Genomic DNA, 23,818 nt, shown 5'->3' with positions numbered 1-23,818 from the left:
AGAAAAAAAAAAATTAAGAGATTAAAATCAGGAAAGGTAGCGAGCCTAGTTGGCAGCAAGAGCAGTGTCCACCAAGGTGTCCGTGAAACCATAGTGGAAATCTGAGTATTAAAGTTTATTGGTTCTGAATTTTTCTTAGGGCCAGGACATTTACTTTTGCTTTGTTATATAGCCTAGGTATAAAAAGCAATCAGCTGAGCTCTGCACAGGTGCAGAACCCATATGTGGGAGTGGAATTACACAGAGAACAGACAGAAACATAGACCGTGAACGGGTCCGCAAACACAGGCTCATACTGGCACTTGAAGAAAGTCAGGATTGTCTGTGTTTCCATTTGAGGCTCCACAGTGACAAACCAGGATTTCTAGAAACATGATGCCTTCTCAAGGTGGGTGATTCTGACATTCTAAAAATAGAAGTTTTGACGTAAAAGAGGTGCACGTACGCGCAGTTTGTACTGGAAGAGTAAGTAGACCTTTCTTCCAGGAGGCTGGGAAGTTTGAGGCAGGCAGGGCTGCAGAGAGCAGAGCGGCACGCAGAGGGTTAATCCAAGAGCGACTTGCGCCTCTTGCCGCTGCCTCTGCGTCCATTTCTTGCTCGCCTATTGAGCGGCTCCGTATTACATCACCTTCTCTAGAGCCCATTCGCCGAAGGCCGGCTCTTCTCTCCCATCCAAGAGCAAAGCAGCCCCTGCCCAGCCCGTAAGACTCCTGCTTCCTTCGCAGCCGGGCCAGCGGGCTGCTTGGGACGGGAGGCGTGCAGGGCGCGCGTGCGTCGTCGGGGCTGATCCCTTCCCTCTGGCCTCTCCAGCGTCTGGGCGCACCTGGGCCCCTGCCGCGCTACAAGCGAGTGAGGAAAAGGATGGCGGAAAGCGAGTGCGAGACCCCCAGCACGCCGGGGGAGTTTGAGAGCAAATATTTCGAATACAATGGGGTTCGCCTGCCCCCTTTCTGCAGGGGAAAGATGGAAGAAATCGCCAATTTTCCAGTGAGAGATAATGATGTCTGGATTGTTACCTACCCCAAATCAGGTACAAGACATGGCTGAGCTTGGGAGGACGAGGGCTGAGGAGGAGGAGGAGGAGGAGGAGGAGGAGTGAGGGATCGCCGATGATCCCCATGCAGTCAAGGGCTGGGATGTTTTTCCTTCCAACTGGCACCTCTCCTCTCGTCCTTAAAAACAAGTTCGATTAATTACTTGTTTTCTGGTTTATTCCAGTAAACACCACGAAGGACAAATGTGGTACTTGGAGCAGTGATTGCAGGGGAGCGACTTGCCTGACGCAGAGGTGTGCAGTATAAATTATCTGTTCGTACCTGTCGCTCATCTTGATCACTGCAAGGTGAGAGGTGTTCAGTGCTGGATGTACGTTCGAATGTTCTGCTGCACGTACATTCAGCACTGCACACCTCTTACCCTTGGGCAATTTTTGCACACGCCTTTTAAGAGAATTGCCAGCAGTGTGGAGTGTAATAAGGCGCAGGGATACTGGATGCATCGTCCTCTGTTTACGTGCTGCGTGAGCCGAAGCACGCTTCCTCAGACATAAGCGCGACCGAGTGCAATGGGATTTGCTTCCTAGGGAAGAGGGCACAAGGGATTTTTAGGGCCAGAAGCAGGAAATCCAGTGGTACCTACCCATGGCAGTAAACAATATAATGGAAAGTGAAGCAACTGAGAATTTCCTCTTATACCCAGATCTGCCTACTGGCCACCTTTGTGTGCATGGATTTCAGATTTAGAAACTGAATTTAATGTTTAAAGCATTAGGAGTAAAATCCTATACTGTCTCACTTGGGAGTAAGCGCCACTGATCTCAGTACAACTTACTTGTGAGTAAACAGGCATAGTCTTAGGCTAAGGAGATCCACAAAATTGTAAAGAAATCTGAGATCAATGTCAGGCTAGAAGCTTCTAAGACCTGTGTTAATATAATTTGGTGGAGAAAGTGGTAGTGGGAATTGCTCAACTCTTATGAAGTACTGATTGATTATAGAAGAGATTCAAGATCAGTCTGCTGCTTTTATTGAACGAGCTCTTCATGGCATAAATGGCTCCATGCAAAATTATTTTATGGATCCACTACCACAAACTGTGGTGACCTCCCCAGCCTGGAGATGGCATTAAAAATGGATTAGACATGATGGCTAAATGGAGCTACTGGATAATACCACATGCAGGGGGTAGGGGCAAGTGTTCACACAAATAGGTAAGGTGAATCCCCCACTTGTAATTGCCAAGAGATAGCTGGTTGGCTGCTTTGGCTGGACAAGATAGATTCAGCAAGGTAGACAGAGATCCAAACGAGTATTTTCTGTCCTATTTTTCTTTAACATCTACTGCTGTCACTCATACAGTGGATAGATGGAGATAGCTAAGTATGTTCATTATCTAGGGAAAATCTGACCATGATAGGAAGAATAATGTTCAGGAAAAGATACATTTTAAAAAATAGGACACAATTTAGGGAGTTGTAACAGCATTTTCTGTCTGAACAGGATCATACCCTTAATGTGTTTACTAGCTGATGTGTTGACTAACTGTGACCATCTGCAAGATGTTGTAGGCTGAGGTCCAGCTTTAGTTCCATGCAACCTATGTGTTAGTGAGAAGGATGCACCCTTCCATACATAATCCAGCTGGTGCCATTTAGTAGGCCTCACAGTGCAGTTGTATCAGGATGCTGAAGCACATTTATGCTCATATTGGCTGCATGTGCAAAAAAGTGACGTCTCCTTGCTAAATTAGAGTGTTAGCCTCCTCTTTTTATCCTTTAATTTGAGTGTGTTTTGCCATGTATGTGTGTTTAGAGTCCTAAACTGGGCATTCTGTGCAGTTACTAGAAATTTATAATATCAGTAGTGGTTATACCATACAAAGTGTGTGTGGCAAGTGTATTTTGTTCACCCATTATATGTGCTACCATATGATTCCAAAGACTCCATATGTCCATTCCAAGGACAAAGAGGACTCTGCAAACATTTATAGAAATACCAACCCCAGAAGAATATATATTATACAAGGCTGAAACATATTGGATCACTTCAAGGAATATCCCTGAGACACTGTCCCTTCATTTGAACAGGTTATTTTGGATGCTTCCACTTTTGTTTAACTAGGCATATTTATGGTAAAATGAAGCCCTAACTTGGTATCATGATGATGCATGGTGCCCATCAACTTATATTTCTTTAGAAACAATTAGTAAAAGAAATGTGACCTCAATGTAGTTAGTGTGTCTTTACCCACCATACAAGAGTTAGGCATCCTCCAGATTTTTAGAGTACAAATTCCATCAGCTCCAGCCAGCATAAGGGATTGTGGGTGTTATAATTAAAAAATAGGAAGGTATCGGGTTGCCTGTCCCAGCTGTAGACAATGACCTGGTTTGCACAACACAACAAAATTATCCATGATTTAGTTTATCCATGACAGCTGTTGCACAGTGTCAGGTGGTGTGAGTATTGTTTTTCCAAGGTGCTAAACTTGTCATGATATTTTTTGTGAACCCAGGCAGCACAGCTTGCTCAAGGGTTAGACAACCCTCAAATAACCCATGGCTAGTTTTTAGATATTTGAGCTGCTTATTTCAGGCTGTGGAAGAAAAACTAGGTTCACTCCATCTCTACTGTCCTTCTACCAGCAGGTAAAGCCTGCTTTATTCAAGAAGTTGTTTACCTGTAATAAGATTGCTTGATGAGGATGATTTGATTGTTACATTTCATTGCATTTTAATATATTGTTTTAATCAATTTTAATCAATGTTATGTGCCACATTGGCTGCCATATTTTTTCTAAAAAGATAGGGTACAAATCAAATACATAAATTTGAGAGCAGAGTTACTCTCAAACAGTTCCTACCGCCTGGATGTGCACAACATGACAAACCATGGCAAAGTGTTTTCATGCAAAAATGGTGCTCAGTGTAAAACAACCCCTGTGGGTAAGTTAGGCCAGAGTGAACTGTCTTCTTGTGTAAACCAAGCCAAAGAATTAGTGTGGGGAATGTGATCATGTGATACTTGAGGGCCAATAGGCAAGAGATTCCAAAGCTAACTGTACACACCTGAAATTGAAACATGAAGCACTGAATTCATGTATCCAAATAACACAATGCTTAAAGGTCAATAGACAATATACCTCAGCAAGAGATGCCAGAACTAAGTTAAACAAATGAGATAAGGTAAAGTAAAGGTTTCCCCTTGATATTAAGTCCAGTCATGCCTGACTCTAGGGGGCGGTGCTCATCTCCGTTTCCTAGCCAAGGGAGCCAGCATTTGTCCACAGTCTCCGTGGTCATGTGACCAGCATGACTAAACACTGCATAGAATGCTGTTACCTGCCCACTGAAGTGGTACCTTTTTATCTACTTGCATTTGCATGCTTTCGAACTGCAAGGTTGGCAGGAGCTGGGACGGAGCAACGGGAGCTCTCCCCATTGTGCAGATTTGAACCGGTGACCTTTTGATCTGCCAGTCCAACAGCACAGCGATTTAAGCCACTGCGCCACCTGCAGTCCCTAAATAAATGAGATACTACAGTAGAGTTCAGTGACATCCAATAATATGCCATTTTGTTGGACTTCATCAGATGCTGTCATCAAAGTTTTTCTTCTTTTCACTACCAAATGATTAAAAACATTTCTCTGAATAAGGGATAAGAAGTGACCATTAATGTAAAGTTAATGATAACCTGTGTCAGAATAGTGATGTGGTTGTCCTCTAGACTGACACTGAGTTAAACTACCTGGTCATAAAACAAGTATAACTAAAGTTTCCACCTGTGTTATTGGCAAACAAAAACCCTAGCCATCATATTTTAATTTCTTTCATGCAAAACACCCACAGCTGCCCAAAAGCTAAGATCTTCTTAAAACACTTCCTCAAATTCCTTTGCTTTCCCCAATCAATCTAAAGCCAGTATGGTGTCATGGTTGGGAGTGCGGGACTGGGACAATCTGGGCTCCAGTCCCCACTCAGCCATTGAGTTCACTGGGTGTCTTTGAGCCAGATTCACAGGCTCAACCTAACCTATTTCATAGGGTCATTGTTGTGAGGATAAGACTGAGACAAGGAGAAAGAGAATTATGTAAGTTGCCTTAAGTTCCTTGGAAGGAAAGAGGTGAGATATAAATATAATAAATAAATGAAATGAATAAAGGCCAGTCATAACTCAATCTTGGAATTTAACACGTTAGGGTTTACTGTATCCACTTTAAAAAGGCCTGCTTTCTTTCATACTAGCATATCATACAGTCATTTGTGCCTATGAGAGTATATTCTGTCAATAACGGAAAGCTACATTCTGTACTAAAGCTGCATTCATATTGCACTGTACTACAGTGCATGTTTTGATACTGTGTGAGGCCTTTTCAACGTACAGTCACCAGCATATACTGTAGATCACCCTTCTTGAAGCACAACTTGAAAAGCAACAGCCTACATACACAGTGATCTTGAGGGTGTTCAGAAATGGCAGTTGAACAAATGCTGTATGTCAAATGTCCTTCAGTCATTATCCTACCACTTACACAAAAATCAATGTCAGAATTCACCAAAAAGTACCCGAAATTATTCATTCATTTGAAACATACCTAAGGTAGAGCACTCCAACCGGAAATATATCTTTCAATTTGCCAGTGCTGAAGTAATACTGTCACAGTGAAAAGAGATAAATGGGAATACACAAAGGAACAAATGATTTTACTGGATATACAGTTCTGTCCATTAACAGACACTATCTTGGGACCAAATCTACATGGTATTTTGCATATCTCACTGCAAGGATAGCCCCTCTTACACAGTGGAAGCGTCAATATCTCTTTTTTATTGGTGTAACTCTTTTCATGAGATATCCTCCCTAAGCTAAGATACTGTCCATGACGTAGAACCCTAGGAAACTGGTTAGAATGAAATAAAGAAAAATAAAAAATAGAGTTCAAAAAATTAATTAGGTCTTGTACAACACTTGGACAAATAAACAATTGTGATCTCTATAGATTTCATTATTGAAATATAAATTTCTATTTAGTATCACAAGAGCCCTGCCTTGTGGAACTGTAAGCTAGCTGAAACTAGCACTTCTGGAATGGAAATAAGTCAGAGTTCAGTATCTCATACATACAAAGTGCAGACACACATGGCAGTATATAAATATATTTACTAAGTGCTTGCTATGAACTAGAATTTGAGCCCTCAAATCTGCTTTGAATACCAGGCCGAGTTGTCAGGCTGGAAACTGGAGATCATGCCTGTTTTTTTCAAAGTCCCCCTTTTTACCCATTCCCCCAATATCAGCTCCCCTTTTCTACCCCCTAAGAAGTAAGGGTAGCTGAAGTGACCAGAAGACGTTGTGTGATAATATCTTAAAACTGGACCTCCAAGGAAGCTTTTAAAGCTGGAAGTTATCAAACAGAGAACGACCCTCCCTTCAGCAAATTGCACACACAGAACTTGCTGCTGCTTCTCTACTCAAGCCCATGCAGGAGCCAAGCACTGTAGGTACAGAAAATGTGGAGTCACCCAATCCCTGCACTCACTGCTCCTAATTGAAAGTCTTCATTATGTTGGCCCGTTAGTCTGACACTTCTAATATTGTGTGCTTCCCTGTTTCCCTGAATTGTCTCCCCCTTGACACATACATGTGTTCGGTCTGAGTTCAGCATTGATGTGCCTTCTGCAGACTTCTTTCTTGCCACTTTGACTTCATGGAATGGCTGCTAATTTTGTCCAAGGGAAATCCTTTGGAGCACAAAAGCCTTAATTTTTCAGAGGGCCAAGACAATCAGTTGCTATTTCCATATTCAGTGTCTTATCCTCTTTCTCCCCAGAAAGATCAGTGGAGCATCTCCCTTATTACATTCATTACATGAATTTAGGGTGAATGAGACTTTCCTAGCTGATGGATTTCCTGTATGTATGTATGTATGTATAGGGGTGGGCGTAACACCACAGAAGAGAACAATAAAGGTTCTATATCTGTATTAAGTATTAATCTGCATCTGCTTATTCCAGTATCCTGTCATCATTTTTGCTGTGAAGGATTCTGCCAAGCTCTTGGCAAATATTTAATCGAATGTGGTAGACTGCACAGAAGCAGTAGTAGAGTGCAAATGCCTTATTAGAACTGGCTGGCTACCTTTTTATTGCTTTCTTAAGCTGCACATCTGAAATATTTATGATATGAAGGAAGCACTAAAAGCTCTACTAATTCCCCATTCCCAGCCTTTAAAAAGTTTTTGGTTTATAAATTCTGCATTCAGTCTGTCTCTACTATAGACTTTGTTTGTTTAATTGTTATTTGGTTAAGACTTGATTTGCATGCTGGTGTGCTTAGAATTTTAACCAGGCATCCTGTTAGGACCACTGCAATTAGGCACAAGTTGGTTTTGACTCAAGGGAGTATTTAAGCATGGGATACTCTTAATCGCCATGTTTACACAGTACAGTGTAAGAAAATTTGCAACATTTGTAATTGTGTGGCATGTGTAAATTAGGCCTTACCTTAGTACTTTTCTAAACTAGGTTTCTCTGGAACTAAGTTAGGCCAGTTGAAGTTACCAAATTTGCATTGTTATGTGTGCAGCTGCAGCAGGATGTATTATCTGGAATGCAGTTACTGAAAAGAAGTTACTGGACTACCACTAAAATGCTACAATTATTATGAAATAGTGATGCATGTGTATCTCACTAATGGAAGCATTATAACCTTTTCAATGTCTCTTTTATTTGCATGATTACAAGGGAGCTTTTTGCAAGTAAATTCTTTGAATTTGCTAGGTCTAGGTGCATCTCAGAACAGCACTCCCTTTAGCATCTGTGTTAGGGTTGGGGTTAGTATCAGGAAATGAATGTGGGTTACCCTTCCTGGTTTCATAGGTTGCTTGTTGGGTAACTTCTGAAAAAGGACTTTGAGGACAGGCATGCATGAGCTCATTCTCATAACCTACACATCTCTCCCACAAAGTCCCTTTTCAGATATTACTTTCAAGAAGCAACCTGCATTTCCTGTTTCCCCATAACTGTAAAACTGGGGATGGAAGTGGATTCTTAAATGTAGATCAGGATGGATCTAGGAGTTTGGTCACGACCGTGCAATTCCCAGTCAAGTATGGAAATGTGACTGGGGAGTAGGAAAGGCTTAAAAACACCCTTCTCATCATCCCATAGCATTCCCCCTGCAAATACTCTCACATCTTGTTTGCAAATTGGAAGCAAGTGCAGGTTTTGGAATTTAAATTTTGCTACTAAATATCTAGTTTTGACTTGTGTTAAACAGTTGCCATTGTCGAGCCCATTAAAATTATCTGTACCTTTTTATGATCACAATGACAGCAATCCCTTATTAGGGAAAAAGCCCCACTGAACTCAATGGGTATAACTTCTGAATGCATATGCACTGTTTGCTTATGTAGTTACATGGGACTGCTTCATTTTAGCCTTTTGTTTTAACCCCTGCCAATGACAAGACTTTTAAAAATAATTCCTTGGTCAAGGCATGTAAATTACTGTTTCATTGTGGCATCTTATTTATTTATTTCATTTTTGTACCACCCAATAGCTGAGGCTCTCTGGGTGGTTAACAAAAGTTATAAATGCACAAACAAGGAAGACCAAAAACAAAAACCACACTCACACACACGAGAATAAAACCACAGCAACCAACTCAGCACAGGTATAGCAGCAGTACAGGATAACATGCAATACTAAAGTTAACAGTTCAACTGATAAAATACTGGGAAAACAAAAAAGTTGTCACCTGATACTGAAAGTAATACTGTGTAGGTGCCAGGTGAACCTCTTTAGGGAGTTCATTCCATAGCTACGGTGTCACAACTGAAAAGGCCCTTCTCCTAGTAGCCACCACTTCCTTTGGAGGGAGCTCCTAGAGAAGGACCCCCAAAGATGACCTTAGGATCTGGGTAGGTACATAAAGGAGGAAACAATCCTTCTAATAACCTGGCCTCAAGCTGTCTAGGGCTTTGAATGTTAATACTAGTAGTTTGAATTGGGCCCAGACTTCAACTGGCAGCCAGTGCAACTGGAAGAGGACTGGCATAATATTTCCTTATAATCTGTTCTTGCAAAACTGCTTGACACAACAGAGCTATTCAGAATGAGTAATGAAGCTATCATTTCTGCTAGGCTAGGCTATACGTGTTAGTTCTTAACAGATTGGTGTAGCACACAATGACAGCATCTGGCAAATGCCTGAGTGGCTGATGGGAACTGCTGTTGGGATGCTGTTCTCTTTTTGTCGAGTGCCTGCCGTTGGCTGTTGTCACCACGATACGCTTCATCAAGTGCTGGAGCTGTTTTACAGACTAAGCCTAGGACATTGACCAGACTCATTCATTCCTTAGATCCAAAAAGTCAGCTGCAAGGTAGTGCTTTTCAAAAGACATTAAAGTATCCCTGTAGTTCACAACAGATAGATCTGAAATACTGTATTGGAAATTGTTCTGCAAGTATATAAACATCAATTTCTCATAGCAACAAAGCTCTTTTTGTTTGTAGCTGTAGGCCATCACAAACAATACAAGACAATGATTTATTAAGTAGTAATTTGCCTCTTCAGTTATTTAAGCCAATACAAAAAGCTATACAAAAATCTTAACTACTCTCGTCCAGGGTAGCCTGGTAACCCATACATTCCAGACAAGTGGAAAGGAAACAATGTTTAAGAACATAAAGCTGCCTCTGTTGGACCATTGGTCCATCTGGCTCACTATCATCTACTGCAGGGGTGACCAGGAAGTAGCTCTCCAGATGTTTTAGTCTTCAACTTCCAGAAGCATCTGTCACCCTAGCCAGTGGTCAGGAGTGCCAGAATCTGAAGATTAAAACATCTGTAGATCTTCTTTTGGTCCACTCCTGATCCACTACAGTGACTGATACGAGGGAACAGGCACAGATGCTAAAGGACTATTTTGCCTCTGTGTTCTCCCCAAAGCAGGACGGGGGAGATATGCGTAGGGGATTAGATGAGGCCGGGGACCTAGGGGCACAGCTTAGAGTCACTTCCACCCCTAGAAGTCAAGGGGCTCCTCAGGGCATTGGACATTACAAAGGCGCTAGGCCTTGACGGGTTACACCCGAGAGCAGGGCTTTTTTTGTCATAGAACACACCGGAACAGCGTTCCGGCACCTTTTTTTGATGGATTTTTCCAAGTGATTTTGCATTGCCCTGTCCGGCGTAGCAGGTCAGCGGCAAAAATCATTAACATAGTGCCTGCGAGCTGCATGTGTGTCGGCGCTGATTGTGAGGGCGCTGCTTGGCTTGGGACACTGCTCGGCTTGGGATTGGTTATGTGGTTGCGCGCTGAGTGCTTACTGCCTGCGGCGACCATTATGTTTGTGTGTGTATAGAGTGACTGGCTACGTGCAAAAGGTAAATAAGTTTTTTATTTCAAAAAAAGCTGATGAATTGAAAATCTTTTTTAGTGTAAAAGTGTGACCCCAAGAAGTGAGTTCCGGCACCTTTTTTTTTTGTTTTTTTTTACAAAAAAAGCACTGCCTGAGAGTACTTAGAGAGTTGGCAGGGGTTCTCTCACACCTGCAGGCCTCCATTTTTGAGACCTAGTGGAGAACAGGTGAAGTTCCAGAGGACTGGAGGGTGGCATCAGTGGTCCCAATTTTCAAAAAGGGTAGTAGAAGGGACACGGGGAATTACAGACCTGTTAGCCTTACGTCCATTGTAGGAAAAACAATGGAAAGGCTCATAATAGAGAGAGATCTAGTGATGCTAGATAGGGAAGGGAAGCTGGCAGCCACACAACACGGCTTCTGCACAAACAGGTCCTGCCAGACAAACTGTGTGGAATTCTACAACAAGGTTTTGAGATGGCTAGATGGAGGGGATGCAGTGGATGTGGTTTACCTGGATTTCAGCAAGGCCTTTGACAAAGTGCCCCATGATATCCCGGTTGAGAAATTGAGGAGTTTGGGGATATACCAAAGCACTGTCCGATGGATTAGGGCATGGTTGACTGACCGAAAGCAGAGGATAACCATTAGTGGGGAATCATCAGGATGGCGGCGATCTGGACAGACTATGGAAATGGGCAGGAGATGACAGGATGGCGTTCAATGTGGATAAGTGCAAGGTCTTGCACTTGGGGCATAGGAATAGCTGTCATAAGTACAGGTTAGGTGATAAGTGGCTGGAGAGCAGCCCTTGTGAAAGGGACCTCGGGGTACTGGTTGACTGCAGGCTAAATATGAGTCAGCAGTATGATGCGGTGATCAAGAGGGCGAATGCCACCCTTGGTTGCATAGCCAGAAGTGTGGCTTCTAGATCGAGAGCGGTATTACTGCCACTCTATATGACTCTGGTGCGCCCACAACTGGAGTATTGTGCTTAGTTTTGGGCCCCTCATTACAGAAAGGATATAGCCAGGTTAGAGTCAGTGCAGTGTAGGGCCACAAGGTTGGTGGCTGGTTTGCAGGGGATGGGGTAGGAGGCGAGACTGAGGGAACTGGGTCTCTTCAGCCTGGAGAAGAGGAGACTCAGAGGGGATATGTTGGTGACATACAGGTATGTGAGGAGATGTCACATGGAGATGGGTAGAGATCTCCCTTGCAGAGGAGGGCAGGACACGCTCCAACGGAGCAAAGCTCAGGGAACCAAGGCTCCATTTAGATGCCAGGAAGCACTTCCTGACAGTTAGGACCCTGAGGGTATGGAATGGGCTTCCACAGGAGGTGGTTGAGGCCCCATTGGTGAGGGTGTTCAAGGATAGGCTAGACATGCACATGGTGGGCATGTTGTGAGTGGAGCCGAATGGAGCCGGGGGGTCAGACTAGATGGCCCGGGAGGCCTGTTCTGACTCACTCTATGTTTCTATGGTACCAGCTCACCAGAGTTTCAGACAGGAGCCTGTCCCAGCTCTACTGAGAGATGCAGGGGTTAAACCTGGGACCGTTTTTGTGCAAGGCATGTGCTCTGTCAGTTTGAAAGCCTTGAAGAGCTTCAGAAATGCAAAATCTAATCTCACCATTCCATACATGTGAATCCTATTACATTTCTATCCCTGGCTTTCCTCCAAGGAGGTCAAGATGGTGTGTGGTTGGTCCTTACCCCTGCCTTGGCCTCATGACAATCCTATGAGGTAGGAAGGCTGGCAAATGATTTGTCACAAGTGAGCTTTATGGCTGTGTGGAAACTTTAACCCAGGTCTCATCAGTCCTGGTATGACACTGTTAATCACTGCACCATACTAACTCTCTGGGCAGGTAGCCTTTTCTTGTTCATTGGTGATTGGAGTACAATTTATCTTGAAGGTTTGATTTTGCATATTCTTAGGTGCTGGATCTGAATTTTGCTTTATTCATAGCCAGTGCTTTTTTTGTTAAAAAAAAAAAAAAAAAAAGGTGCCGGAACTCACCCCCGGCAGCAATTCCAAGCTGAGCAGCAGGAGTCCCAAACCCTCACTATCAGATAGCAGATAGCTTACACAAAAGCAGCTTGCAGGCAGTATGTTAATTACATTTGCTGCTAGTTCAAAATCACTTGGGAAAAAAAGGTGCCGGAATGCCGTTTCGGTGCGTTCTATGACAAAAAAAAAAAAAAGCCCTGTTCATAGCAGTTAACAATGGAGCGCTACCAGAAATGTATGATGGCAACCAAAACAACTGCTCTAAATGCAAATAAAATCCAGACAATTTGTCCAAATTGTATAAAATTTGGTGTGGAGAGTCAGTTGGCACAGTGTTTGGCATGTTAGACTGGAACTTGGGAGATCCAGATTCTAGTCCTTACACAGCATGAAGCTCACTGAGTGGTTTTGGCCCAGTTACTGACTCTTAGCCTAACATGTATAATAGAGAGGGGGGAGGAATATATGAGCTGCCTGGGGTTCTTTGAAAAAGGGGGAGAGGTGGAATATGAATGTTGCAACAATAAAGAAATAGGCATATGCTTTGAATGCTGTGCATTATATTAAAAAAAGTGATCCTACTTTGGATTGGGAACACAGTAGGAATCAAAGAATTAAAGCCCCCAGATATCCAACTCCCTCTCCCTCTCCCTCTCCCTCTCCCTCTCCCTCTCCCTCTCTCTCTCTCTCTCTCTCACACACACACACACACACACACACACACACACACACACACACGGGGAGGGGGAGGAAGGAGCACTTTCATTTAGATCAAGTCCCCAAACTTATTTTTGAATTTAAAAAATGTCACATTTTTTACATAATTTTTTACTTTAAAGGTACATACATCTTTAAAGTACCATGTAGTGACTCTTAGAAAGAGTTTAGCATGTGGAGCAAACTCAGAGAAGTGACTCACAGAGGACCCAAGTAGCTGCTTCAGAGGGGGACTGTGTGCCTGTTCTGGTAGTGACTGAACAATAGAATGACAGCTGATATAACCACTTTGCAAAATTACCCCTAGCAGAGGCTTATTGGAAAGGGGCAAGGCTAAATCAGCACCTAGTGGAGAGATGCACCAGATAGTTTTATCTGTGCATGGATACTTTGTGCTTATAGGCCACTGTCCCAGCACACTGTGGCAATGACCATTTACAGAGTCATTGTAAATTGGCAAATTATCTTCATCGTGTACTGTGGAGGAGTAGAGGGGCTCACCCATTTACCCTTGGCATTCAGAGGAGACAGAAGTGCAGGGACAACACCTGGCCTAGAACTTTCCCAGGCAGGACAAGGCACAGGCCCCTGAGTGCCAGGATGTGAGGGTGCACATGCATTCAAGCAGAATTATCCACCGGGGCAGCTGGGGTGGGAGGAGTGGCAGTGGCAAAGGGAAGATAAAGAGGGGAGAAAGGGGGAACCAGAGGAGAAGGGAAAGGACAGAGATGTTGAGAAGGAAGAGTGAAGGAGGAGTGAAGGGAAAGAGGCTTTACGGGAGGGAGACAGAAGCAAGCTGGCTTTTCCTCCTCAAAAGATGCAAAGCCCAAACAGCCTGAAAGAAGCTGCAAGGGGAAGCTTAGCACCAGGGAGGAAATGTTCCTTGTCATGCCAGCTATAACACAACTCCCTACCTCAGGACCTGGGAGGAGGGAGAACTTAGGCCAGTGTAGGATCTAGGCCCTCTGTGAAGTGCAGCAGTGGCTAGTTAACTGTAGGTTGCAATAGAACCCAGCAAGTAACCTTCCTTTCTTTGTGGGTCCTGCATGGAAGTCAGGGAGCAGGGAGCCTTCAGCATTCCCCTCCCTCCTGATCCCGTAACATGTAGTCACTAGCACTACCCAAACTCCCATGGCTTGCCTCACAGTGCACTTGTATGCATTGATTCTTGTATCAGATGCACTGACATGGAAACGTTCCATGACAGAACAGGCTGCCGTAAAATAGGGATGCAACATAGGAAGAGTGCACATGAGCTGGCCTGCCAATTTGATGCACCCTTCAGTGTACTGCCAGTGCAGCCAAAGGGAATGGGTTTGCAGCAATACCCATGCCACAAACGGCTGAATGGGCCTCGCCCATAGACCAAGGACATGGATCACTGAGCAAGTGGTAACACAGTGAGCATCCAGCTAAATGGGTTTTCTGCACTCAGTACTACCATAAGTGTGTCTGCAAAGAGCATCACTATCACATTTTGCTAGGAAGCTCACCAGAGAAAGGGAGCTGATGGCAGTTACTGCACTTGTGCTGTGCAAGTGCTTATAAATCCAGGGTCAAGAAAGAGGCGGTTTTCTAAGGACAGTCACAGTGAGTTTCTAAGCAAAGGTATAAGATCACTTGCTACCAGGTGCTGTCAATTCCTTGTTTCATCCTTTGCTGAAATTAACTGGGATAGCTGGGTCTTCTCTCACCCTTTCTCCCTTGTCTCTGAGGAACAGAGCTTGTGTGTACTGAGAGCCTCTGAAACAGAGGGAGAGAGGAATTGCAGAAAACATCTACTTCTGCTTCATTGACTATGCTAAAGCCTTTGATTGTGTGGATCACAACCAATTGTGACAAGTTCTTCAAGAGATGGGAGTACCTGATCATCTTACTTGTCTCTTAAGAAACCTACATGTGGGTCAAGAAGCAACAGTGAGAAATGGGCATGGAACCACTGATTGGTTCAAAATTGAGAAAGGATTTTGGCAAGGCTGTATACTGTTACCTTGCCTATTTAACTTATATGCAGAGCACATCATGAGAAAGGCGGGGCTAGATGAATCATCAGTTGGAATTAAGATTGCTGGGAGAAATATCAACAACCTCAGATATGCAGGATACCACTCTCATGGCAGAAGGTGAAGAGGAACTAAAGAGCCTCTTGATGCAGGTGAAGGAGGAGAGCGCAAAAGTTGGCTTGAAACTCAACATTAATAAAACTAAGATCATGGCATATGGGCCTCTCACTTCCTGGCAAATAGATGGGGAAGAAATGGAGGTAGTAACAGATTTTATTTTCCTGGGCTCCAAGATCACGGCAGACGGGGACTGCAGCCAAGAAATTAAAAGATGCTTGCTCCTGGGGAGGAAAGCTATGGCAAATCTAGACAGCATACTAAAAAGCAGAGACATCACCCTGCCAACAACAGTGCGTATAGTCAAGGCTATCGTTTTCCCAGTTGCAATGTATGGCTGTGAAAGCTGGACCATAAGGAAGGCTGAGCGCCAAAGGATTGAGACCTTTGAATTGTGGTGCTGGCGGAGACTCCTGCGAGTCCCTTGGACAGCAAGGCGATCAAACCGGTCAGTCCTAGAGGAGATCAACCCTGACTGCTCTTTAGAAGGCCAGATCCTGAAGATGAAACTCAAATACTTTGGCCACCTAATGAGAAGGAAGGACTCCCTGGAGAAGAGCCTAATGCTGGGAACAATAGATGGCAATAGAAGAAAGGGATGGCAGAGAATGAGGTGGCTAGATGGAGTCACTGAAGCAGTTGGTGTGAGCTTGAGTGAACTCCGGAGGATGGTGGAGAACAGGAAGGCCTGGAGGAATGTTGTCCATGGGGTTGCGATGGGTCAAACACAACTTCACGACTAGCAACAACAACAACGTTTTCAATAAACTGAAGGTTTTCTTTGACACGGGTGATTTTATGTCTTCCTAGGTATCCATAAATCTGAAATGAGATGCCTTGTCTAGACCAGGTTTCTGAAGGCAAAACAAGTTCTCATCACCCCTTGCTATTGTCTAGGCTGGCTAGGGCTGAAGGAAATTATAGACTATTACTTTTGAGTGCCACAAGTTCCTAACACTTAGCTTTAATGCTAGACAGCAGCACTTAGACACATGCCAGCAGCCAATGCAATTCTTTAAAATGCTTAACAACCCTGTGAAGCAGGCAAGGCAGAGAGTTAGTGGCTTGCCAACCCAGTGGGCTCCAAAGCTGAACACATATTTGAATCTAGTTTTCCCACATGCAGACCCAGCCCTCTAGGTCTATGCTCAATGAACTAGAAATGTAATGGAGAAGGACTGTGTGAGCTGCTTTGCATTCCTTGCAACAGGTAGAAAAAGCAGGATATAAATGCAGTGTGATGATGATGATGACTCAACCCTGAATGTTCTTTAGAAGGACAGATACTGAAGCTGAAGCTCAAATACTTTGGCCACCTCATGAGAAGGAAGGACTCATTGGAAAAGACCCTGATGCTGGGAATGATTCAATGCAAAAGGAGAAGGGGATGGCAGAGATTGAGGTGGCTGGATGGGGTCACTGAGGAGGTGGGTGTGGGGTTAGAAGGACGCCAGGGGAAGGTGGAAGATAAGAGAACCTGAAGGAATGTTGTCCATGTGGTTGCAAAGAGTCGGGCATGACTGTGCAACTCAACAACAACAAGATGATGATGATGATGTTGGCAGGGACAAATTGTTCTTCAAACAACTGTGAAACATTATAATCAATGTTTATGCAGAAGGAGTAGGGATATGTTCTTTGGTTAACAAAAATGTATCCAGCAATTGTGAGCTTCAGTACCAATATAAAGAACAAAACAGGAAATGGGGCCAGTAGTCCACATCTCAACAGAAAAGGGGCTGGACCAATTAAATCAGGGAATCTCAGTGTATTTCCTGAAGGCACTGCAGAACTCTGCTTTGCAAACATTCAACTTATCTCTAAGCTAATGAATTCCTTCAGTATGTATGAAGGAAAAGATGCAGAGGAAGAAATGGAGTCCACATTTTCTTCCTGGCAGATATTGTCAGCAATTGGCTTGGTATGTATAAATGACTACTGAAATGATTGCTGGCATGAACACCACTGATAGATCCAATCTGGAACCATGCGAGTGATCTGTGTGGGGGTTTGTTTTTTGTTTAAACAAATGGACATTGTGCAGCTTCAAAGTGCTCTGGCTATTTTGTCAGAATCAAATGTAAAGATATGATGATGCATATTGCAGATCTATGACCAGAATGGCTGCCCCGGAAAATTTGCCATGAGAGGAAGTGATAGGCTGAGATGTCTTGAAAAAGGAATCTTGAGCTTCCATGCCCAGAGGCAATTTTATTTATTTATTTATAACATTTTTATGCCACCCCCATCGCAGAAAGCCTCAGGGCGGCTTACAAAGCAGGATAAAACAAACATAGAATAAACATTAAAAATTAGGAGCATCTTGGCTGTATCATAAACCCAATAAATAAAAACAACAGTTAACAATTAAATTTTCATGCAGTTTGTTCAAAGTTAAACTACCTTATGACCCACATTGTCTCTAGTATATGCCTATGGATGATGTTTGCTATGCTTTTCCAAACTGTTGCTCCTTAGGAAAACCCAGTGTGATCCATGTAGAAATTCCTTCTTTCTTTTTCTTTGCGGACCAGATTATAGATGTTTATTGCATATTTATTTAATTTCAGGCACCAGTTTATTACAGGAAGTGGTATATCTAGTGAGCCAAGGAGCCGATCCGGATGAAATTGGATTAATGAATATAGATGAGCAGCTTCCAGTCCTAGAGTATCCTCAGCCTGGTCTAGACATTATCAAGGTACAGCTTAATCTCCTGAAAATGTGTTATCCCTTTGAAATTGTTATAGTTTTATTTCTGCTTATTTGGCTTGTATTCAAACCCGTTCATGATTCCTTTTTGTGAATGGGCCAGTGGATTATATTAGAATGATTCTTAATGCATCCATTTGCCTTAACACATTACTAAGACATTTGGTAAGATTTATTATGCTTTCACATGGTATGCAGTTATCTAAATGTTCCAGTATGTGGCACTTTGAACCTCATGGCAGGCTTAGTATGTTACCAAAAAGCATCAAAAGAGAACATCTGAGTGGCTGAATGGCGCATCCTGTTTTGGGGCTTTGTTTTGTTTCATACATTAATAGACTATAAGCCTGTAGGAGGGAACCATTTCACAAATTCCTCTTGTGCAGGAGCTAGAACAGCAGAAATACTATTATAAACATCTGATGATAATGATAATAAATTGTGTGTGTGTGTGTTTGTCATGCATACATCTCTTTGGGACAGTGCCTTTAATACATACTAATGAGACAGCCAGGTCTTTCTGGTTGTCATGCCATGCTAAGGCATTATCTGGTGGAGCATGGCAAATTTGATTCCTGTAACACATGTTCCTGTGTGGTTAGAATGTTTAGCACTTTGGTATGTCAGGAACCATTCAGCTGAACAAGTTCAGACACAACAAATTAGTTCTTCCTCTGAGTTTGTCAGAGGTAAAAAAAATTGCACAGCCCTTGACTTTATTCAAGATGGGAAGCTCCTTTTAGTGAAATTATTGAGTGGGGTAGGCCTAGGGAATTTCTCTAATAACTACTCCAGTTCAAATTTGAACATTAAACTTTATCAGGCCTACGTGGGAAGTTTTGTGCTGCAATGTAATACCAATCTAGATTATATAAGCTTTGAAAGACTGCTGATTTCTAGGAATGTGAGTAGCCAGGTCTAGTTTCAGAAAATATTTACATGCTTAGAGTTGGCTAGAAAGCACAGTTATCAGCACAGATGAGTTAATAGATGTGTGACTGCAATGTTACAAAGGTAGCCATGCTGAAGATGAGTTTGGACGGTGATCAGAAAGATGGTCAACACATGAATCAGAGCATATCAAATACATAAAGCACTTCCACTCCTGTAAGGATGTCTGTGGCTTAATGTACAAAAACAAAAAAGCAGAATGCTAACAAAGCTGGGATTCACAATTTAAGACCTTTCTAAGGGCCTCCTTATTCACATATTTATATAAAAAAGCAGTTCTGAAAAGTTGACTGAAGTCTAACCATTCCCACCTGCAAAAACTTCTCTCTTCAAAATTACAGTATAAGGGAATATTTTCTCTGGCCATACAAGTATGAAGGGTGGGGAAAGGAATAAAAGGGCTCTGTCACTGAACTTCCAAGTGTGTGCACCTTACATGACAATTCTATGAATATTTAGAAGTGAACCCATCTCTGGACAATGGTCCTCATTCCCAGGGAAATTGGCCATTTAGAAATATAGCCTAAGTCGCTGCAGCAGATAAGATTAGCAAAGGAGGCTGATACTTACTGTCATGTGCCATCCAGTCATCTCCAGCTCATGGCAACCTCATGAATGAATGAAAGGCCTCCAAAATGTCCTGTCCATGAAAGCCATGCTCAGATCTAAGTTCACAGCTGTGGCTTTCTTTATGAATTCCATCCATCTCATCTTCCTCTTCTTCTGCCTTTGACTTTCCCAGCATGATTGTGGCATCCCAAGTGAGCATCCCAGAGGGGGGACCGACATCCAGAGGAAACAGTGTTTTATCATCACCATCCACTGACCACTTAGAGCTTTTCTATGTGAGGGTGTTAATCATTTGTATCAACTTTTGATTTTGTTACAGAATTAAGATCTGAGCACTACATGAATTAAGATCTGAGCACTACATGAAAACTGCTTGTCTTCCTGATATCTCTAGGTGGCACTGGAGTAGAATAATAACAAAACACAAGAGCAAATTGTACTTTTTCCACTTTGACTAGTAAATGCTGCATCTTCCTTGCTCTAAACTAGTTGAAAACAATGGTTAGGCACAGATGACTTTAAATAAACTGTAAATAAACATGAGCAGAGAATGGTGACTAAATGATATGCAGCTCCTGTAAAAAAAGCTCTTAGTCTCTGTTGCTTGGGAAGAAGTGGAGTCAATGGGCCAAGAACTGCAAGACAGCATCCCTTGGGATTTATTTATTTATTTATTTATTTGCTTTTTTCCTGGAATTTGACCCATCAGCTTGCTCCCAGTGTTTTTGTGGGGTCAATTTAATAGATCTACCAAATCTATTAAATCTACTAAAACTCCAAATAGTCTGCAAAACACAGAACAGAAATACTACTCATTGTTGTTTTTAAACAGCAGCAACAACATTCCCGTGTGTGTTTTCTTCAGTGGTGTGTTCTATTGAATTTCACTGGCACATGCTTTTAATCTAAAATGAAATTATGATCTGAAGCTGCATGAAACCCACTCCTGAATAGTAGCAGCTGCAAAGAACATGGGGAACATGGTCCTTTCCAAGACATCGAATAAGGGTTATGCATGCAAAGCAAGGAAGCAGAAACACAAAAATCACCAGAATGAAAATTGGGACTGGAGCACCAATAATTTTAGCTTCTGAAATGGGCAGTAAGGTGAACAGAAGTACAAAACAAAGGGCTCTAGAACACATAGGAAAAGGCAATATAATATCAAGTGTGTATTTATTCCCTTCATTCCATAGGAGCTTACATCTCCTCGCCTAATCAAAAGCCACCTGCCATATCGTTTCTTGCCTTCAGACCTTCATAGTGGTGATTCTAAGGTAACTCTGAAATTAGCTTTGTGTTATGTGTATATTTTGGGAAAATGGAGGGGAGGGGTAGAAAAAGGACCACTCAGCCAGATTAACCTTTCTCATATTTTTAGGTAATATACATGGCTCGCAACCCCAAAGACCTGGTAGTCTCTTATTACCAGTTCCACCGTTCCCTGCGGACCATGAGCTACAGAGGAACATTTCAAGAGTTCTGCCGGAGATTTATGAATGATAAGTGTAAGACACTTTTAGCCTGCCCATGTTTTTAATTTTGTTCCACATTTCTTCTTAGTAACAAAGTGTAACATTACATTTTTAAAGTCCTGGTTCAGCTGTGGCATTTGTCTTTGCCTGTGGGTGGGCCAGACCTTTCCAGTTCCTTTTCTTCTACTACATTTCAGTGAGGGAGGAAGGGAGGAAAGTGTGCATTCAGAGGGGGGATGAAGATAGTGCAGAATGGGCTTATTACTAAAATTCAATGCACTTGTTTCAGGTTAGCTTCTATCTTTCAGAGAAGTTCTGAACAATTGTGGTAAGTTCCTTTGGGGTTCTTGTCTTCACAGTAGGATATGGCTCCTGGTTTGAGCATGTGCAGGAATTTTGGCAACATCATATGGATTCCAATGTACTCTTTCTCAAGTATGAAGATATGCACAAGGTAAGATCAGAAAGTTAAAGGTACCCTTTTACTACCTATTTTTTCCCCTAGTTTCCTCTGAAACAGAGATGACCTCAGGGGCATCTTGTTTTGGTCAATTATATCAGAAAGCATTTGAGAGATTTGACTTGCAGTGCCATTTATTTATATTTGTAAGCTATCAGTTTCTGCTGTAAGGCAGAGTTTTACATTGTAGGAGAAAAAAAACAAAATACACGAAAGACCACATAAAGGTGTTTCCAGTTGTCCTCGCTTTTCCGGCTGTTTTCCTATGTTTTCCTATGGACTGTTGCCTTGGTGATCAGAAGCCCCCAAAATTCGAGGCTTATGGTCCTCTTAGGCAGGGCAGGAGGAGTGCCTTAATCAATCTTTGCTTCCCCATCATCCTCCTGAATTGATGGGGCTTTTCAGTGGCTGGATCCACATGTGTAGTGCCCAGTTGTGGATATCATGTGGTTTCTCTTGCAGCTAGGGATGTCTATATGGATGGGAGGTTTTGTATCTAGTTAGCCAATTATACTTTCCTACATTAGCAGGCAGAAACTCTCATGACACTATTTCTAGCCAGTTGCAAGACATTGTTAAATCTGATGTCCCCTGCTATTCAGTCATCTGATTGTTGCTAGGTGTGAAGTTACGTCCAACCCTTTGCGACCCCATGGACAACACTCCTCCAGGCCTTCCTGTCCTCTACCATCCCCTGGAGTCCACTTAAGCTCACACTGACTGCTTCAGTAACTCCATCTATCCAGCTTGTCCTCTGCCGTCCCCTTCTTCTTTTGCCGTCAATTGTTCCCAGCATTAGGGCCTTCTCCAGTGAGTCCTTCTTTCTCATTAGGTGGCCAAAGTATTTGAGTTTCATCTTCCGTATCTGGCCTTCTGAAGAGCAGTCAGGTTGATCTCCTCTAAGACTGACTGGTTTGATTGCCTTGCAGTCCAAGGGACTCGCAGGAGTCTTCTCCAGCACCACAATTCAAGGCCTCTTCGACGCTCAGCCTTCCTTATGGTCCAACTTTCACAGTCATAAATTGCAACTGGGAAAACCATAGCCTTGACTATACGCACTTTTGTTGGCAGAGTGATGTCTCTACTTTTTAATATGCTGTCTAGATTTGCCATAGCTTTCCTCCCCAGGAGCAAGCGTCTTTTAATTTCTTAACTGCAGTCCCCATCTGTGGTGATCTTGGAGCCCAGGAAAATAAAATCTGTCACTACCTCCATTTCTTCCCCATCTATTTGCCAGGAAGTGAGAGGACCAGATGCCATGATCTTAGTTTTCTTAACGTTGAGTTTCAAGCCAACTTTTGCACTCTCCTCCTTCACCCGTATCAAGAAGCTCTTTAGTTCCTCTTCACTTTCTGCCATTAGAGTGGTATCATCTACATATTTGAGGTTGTTGATAATTCTTCTGTGTAATCTTTTCACCTCTTTCTGCCTTAATCTCTTCTGCCTCTGTTAGTTCCCTGCCATTTTGGTCCTTTATCATGCCCATCTTTGCATGGAAAGTTCCCTTCATATCCCCAATTTTCTTGAAGAGATCTCTGGTCCTCCCTATTCTATTGTTTTCCTCTGTTTCTTTCCACTGAAGAAGGCATTCTTATCTCTTCAAGCTATTCTCTGGAATTCTGCATTCAATTAGGTTTCAAGCCAACTTTTGCACTCACCTCTTCAACCCACATCAAGAGGCTCTTTAGTTCCTCTTCACTTTCTGCCGTTAGAGTGGTTTCATCTGCATATCTGAGGTTGTTGGTATTTCTTCCAGCAATCTTAATTCCAACTGGTGATTCATCTAGCCCCGCCTTTCTCATGTTGTGCTCTGCATATAAGTTAAAAAGGCAGGGCAACAGTATACAGCCTTGCCGAATTCCTTTCCCAATTTTGAACTACTCATTAGTTCCATGTCTAGTTCTCACTGTTGCTTCTTGACCCACATATAGGTTTCTCAAGGGACAAATAAGTTGGTCTGGGACTCCCATTTCTCTAAGAACTTGTCACAATTTGTTGTGATCCACACAATCAAAGGGTTTAGCATAGTCAATGAAGCAGAAGTAGATGTTTTTCTAGAATTCCCTAGCTTTCTCCATGATCCAGCATATGCTACCAATTTGATCTCTAGTTCCTCTGCCTCTTTGAAACCCTGCCTGTACTTCTGGTAGTTCTCGGTCCACATACTGCTGGAGCCTAGCTTGTAGGATTTTGAGCATAACTTTGTTAGCATGTGAAATGAGTGCAATGTTGCAGTAGTTTGAACATTCTTTGGCATTGCCGTTTTTTGGGATTGGAATGTAAACTGAATTTCCAATCCTGTGGCCACTCTTGAGTTTTCCAAATTTGCTGGCATATTGAGTGTAGCACTTTTACTGCATTGACTTTTGAGATTTTGAATAGCTCAGCTGAAATACTGTCACCTCCACTAGCTTTGTTGTTGCTCAGATGTCCTAAG

The 23,818-nt window shown here is 42.8% G+C and overlaps 1 protein-coding gene across 1 annotated transcript in view; it reads left to right on the top strand.

Moving 5' to 3' along the window:
- The first annotated feature begins 861 nt into the window (after positions 1 to 861).
- SULT4A1 (sulfotransferase family 4A member 1) overlaps positions 862 to 23,818 on the top strand; it is a 38,847-nt gene continuing 15,890 nt past the window's right edge. Inside the window, exons 1-5 of the mRNA XM_044450882.1 lie at positions 862 to 1,030; positions 17,784 to 17,914; positions 20,643 to 20,723; positions 20,828 to 20,954; positions 21,281 to 21,375. Coding sequence (XP_044306817.1) covers positions 862 to 1,030; positions 17,784 to 17,914; positions 20,643 to 20,723; positions 20,828 to 20,954; positions 21,281 to 21,375 — 603 coding nt within the window. The remainder of the gene's footprint in view (positions 1,031 to 17,783; positions 17,915 to 20,642; positions 20,724 to 20,827; positions 20,955 to 21,280; positions 21,376 to 23,818) is intronic.

Source organism: Varanus komodoensis, unplaced genomic scaffold, assembly GCF_004798865.1.
Source record: "Varanus komodoensis strain SLA01 unplaced genomic scaffold, ASM479886v1 scaffold69, whole genome shotgun sequence".
NCBI classification, from domain to species: domain Eukaryota; kingdom Metazoa; phylum Chordata; class Lepidosauria; order Squamata; family Varanidae; genus Varanus; species Varanus komodoensis.
Note: the sequence above shows the minus strand (reverse complement) of the source record. Positions and strands in the feature narration are given on the sequence as shown.